Below are 3005 nucleotides of genomic sequence, written 5' to 3' on the forward strand. Positions count from 1 at the left end.
ACCCTTACCCCTCCAAATGCTAAGAAATTACTGCTTTTCTCAGCAATTATACACTTGACCCATCTGTAATCACTGCTCCCTTCTGCATACAAATATTTGAGAAATTTACAAGCTTTCCTGTGTGAATTATTCCAAAAGCTACCACTGCCCAGAACAGATTTTAGTGACAGGAGATTTCTATAATCACATGACTATTCCATTCACATTGAAACACTTATAATTTGAAGTTTTTTTTTTTAATTTTATTTTATGTACAAAGAGATAGCATTCTGTGGTAAGGTAGATGTCTCGAATGGCCCATTCATGGAAGTTCACTTAGTCCAACTGAAAAAAAAAAAAAAGCAGGAAATGAATTAATTCAAATGCTTTCAATATCCATTTTACTCACAAAAAACTGGCTCACTATATTAGAATGGGATTTAAATTGGAAATTTGACCCACCCAAATTAGCTGTCAACAGTTATACTTATGTGAATTTCAGTATTGGTATTCTCACTCCTTCCCTAAAAGATATTTCCAACTAGAGAAACACTACTATATAAAATGATCTTTAACAAAAGCTCAGGATGGTTAAGTAGGTAATTACACAGCTAATATTTTGATACTCAGGTGTGCCAGTCACTCCACTAAGAGCTGTTCATCTTAAGGTCTAAGAAACTGAAGCCTTGCCCTGGCCAGTTTGGCTCAGTGGTTAGAGCGTTGACCTGTGGTCCAGAGAGACCCGGGTTCGGTTCCCACTAAGGGCATGTACCTTGGTTGCAGTTTGTCCCCAGTCCTGGCTGGGTGGTGCGGGTGGCAGCCACTCGATGTGTCCCTTTCACATCGATGTTTCTCTCTCTCTCCCTCCCTCCCACTCTATCTGAACAAAAAAAGGGAAAATGTCCTCAAGTGAGGATAAAAAAAAGAAAAAAAACTGAAGACTTTAGGGAGTTGGCCTGAGTTCATCTCATCTGTGATATCCTACCTCCCACTGAGTTATTTGGACTTCCACCACCAAGCAATACTTGTTAAGTATTTGGTCCAGGGTAAAAATCTAACTAAACTAAGATACTTGGTCTCTGCCACAGAGATCACATGAACAATTTATACTTCCTCTAATACATCAAACAAAGACATCTCTTTTTAACAAGCAGGTTCTACTCAATATCCTAAACAAACTACGTGACTACATCTCAAAGAGCCAATAAGGAATTAGTTTTCACCTAGAAAAAAAAAATCAACTCCTAGCAACTCATTACTAGGAGTTAAGAAAGTTTCACATATACGTTACATAATTTTTGTAACAGAAACTGAGCTTTAAGTTACTCGACCACTGCCTGAATTTTCACAAGGTCTATCTGGCCCCAGACCTCAAGCTCTTTCCAGCAGATGACACTATTCAACATTTCAGGGCGGTGGTCAACACCCATACACAGGTCTAGGCACAATTAAAGATACCTACAATCCAATCGCGGTGGTTCTGAAAAGTGAATTGCATCCAACATAATACATGGAACCTGAAACTGGCAAAGCTGAGTAACGCGGCCTTAGGGGCTTCACCTCCCCATGCTATTAACCTGTCCGCACAAACTCTCAAGTGTCACCCGCTACCCTCCTAACTGAAACGGGGAAACGGTGTTGGCCGACCGCTCCGACCCGCGCATTCCCGCGCGCGCAGAGGAAGGGGCCGGCGCGGACGCGAACGCTCACCTTAATGAAGCCGATGTCCTTCGCGTACTGACGGAAACACTGGCGGCACATATTGAGGCCGTATTTCCGGATCAGACCGTGCCGGTTCGAGCAGACGCGGCTGTGAGAGAGACGGCATTACGACAGGTCGCAGAAATAAAAGGATCCCGCCCCCGGGCCACCACCCTCCGCAACGCCGGCCTTCGCCGATCCAGCGGAGGCCTGTAATGGCGGCAGGCACGGCTCCGAGCCGGTCTCCCCGCCGCGCGCCGCCTGCCAGCTCCTCGGCCTTAGATTTCAAGCAGCGTCAGGCCCCAGGGCAACCCTTCCTAAAACCGGACCCTGTGTCTCACCAAGAACGGGAACCCTGGCCGAATTTTCTCGGATGGCTCCAGTAGAGTTGCTGGTGACCCATCTTGTTCGCTCGGAAGCAACGAGGCAAAAAGGAAAGAGTGGGCGCACGCAGGCGCTCTTGAAATTTTGTGGACAGTTTCCCAGAATGCAGTGCTGGCCAACGACGCGTGCGCGGTGCGGCTACACTAGTTCACGTGAGTGAAGAGGGGCCTTGGGAGGTGGCCTAGGGCAGCACAGCTGGTGACGTCACCAGAGCTCAGCCTCTAGTATAGTCAGGCGCCGCCCGCGAGTGCCGGGCGCGGTGGCGCGCGCCTGTAGTCCCAGCTACTCGGGAGGCTGAGGCTGGAGGATCGCTTGAGCCCAGGAGTTCTGGGCTGCAGTGCGCTATGCCGATCGGGTGTCCGCACTAAGTTCGGCATCAATATGGTGACCTCCCGGGAGCGGGGGACCACCAGGTTGCCTAAGGAGGGGTGAACCGGCCCAGGTCGGAAACGGAGCAGGTCAAAACTCCCGTGCTGATCAGTAGTGGGATCGCGCCTGTGAATAGCCACTGCACTCCAGCCTGGGCAACATAGCGAGACCCTGTCTCTTTTGAATCTTGAAATAATGATACAACCTTCAGAAGTAATGATACAGCCTCTTCATTGCTTGAACCCTTAATAATTTTTTAATGTTTTTTTCTTTTAATTAAAATTTTACACTTGGAAAAAGGACTCAGCACTGACACCTACTGGAATAAATTACAAAATAATTTAAAATCAGCTGTAATGATTAGAAGTCAACAGTAGGAGTTTCTGTTTTGTTAAACACAGTAGTTTTCCAAATTGTTTTTGTAATTTAAACACTCCTAGAAATACACCTACACCAGTCCAGAAAAATGATGCGAGACTTACAGTGATATTTAAATAAGGTTGGGTGAGTTTAAACTGAGAAACAAGTAAATGTGCAATGTATGTGGCTTTGACCAGATGATTTGGTGACAG

At 46.4% G+C, this 3005-nt stretch overlaps 1 protein-coding gene across 1 annotated transcript; it reads right to left on the reverse strand.

The window, feature by feature from the left end:
* Positions 1-220: 220 nt before the first annotated feature.
* Positions 221-2154, reverse strand: RPS29 (ribosomal protein S29). The gene is made up of 3 exons (XM_036274054.1): positions 2022-2154; positions 1690-1789; positions 221-324 (listed from the first exon to the last, which is right to left on the reverse strand). The coding sequence occupies exons 1-3, from the start codon at positions 2081-2083 to the stop codon at positions 316-318; spliced, it is 171 nt and encodes a 56-aa protein (XP_036129947.1). The 5' UTR covers positions 2084-2154; the 3' UTR covers positions 221-315.
* Positions 2155-3005: the final 851 nt, after the last annotated feature.

Source organism: Molossus molossus, unplaced genomic scaffold (assembly GCF_014108415.1).
Source record: "Molossus molossus isolate mMolMol1 unplaced genomic scaffold, mMolMol1.p scaffold_m16_p_1, whole genome shotgun sequence".
Taxonomy (NCBI): Eukaryota; Metazoa; Chordata; class Mammalia; order Chiroptera; family Molossidae; genus Molossus; species Molossus molossus.

Bases quoted from the DNA above. Each gene is read 5' to 3' on its own strand.
- RPS29 (XM_036274054.1), bottom strand. From the start codon at position 2,083: ATGGGTCACCAGCAACTCTACTGGAGCCATCCGAGAAAATTCGGCCAG. The intron at 1,790-2,021 runs GTGAGACACAGG...TCTCTCTCACAG, and splicing joins GGCCAGGGTTCCCGTTCTTG to CCGCGTCTGCTCGAACCGGC.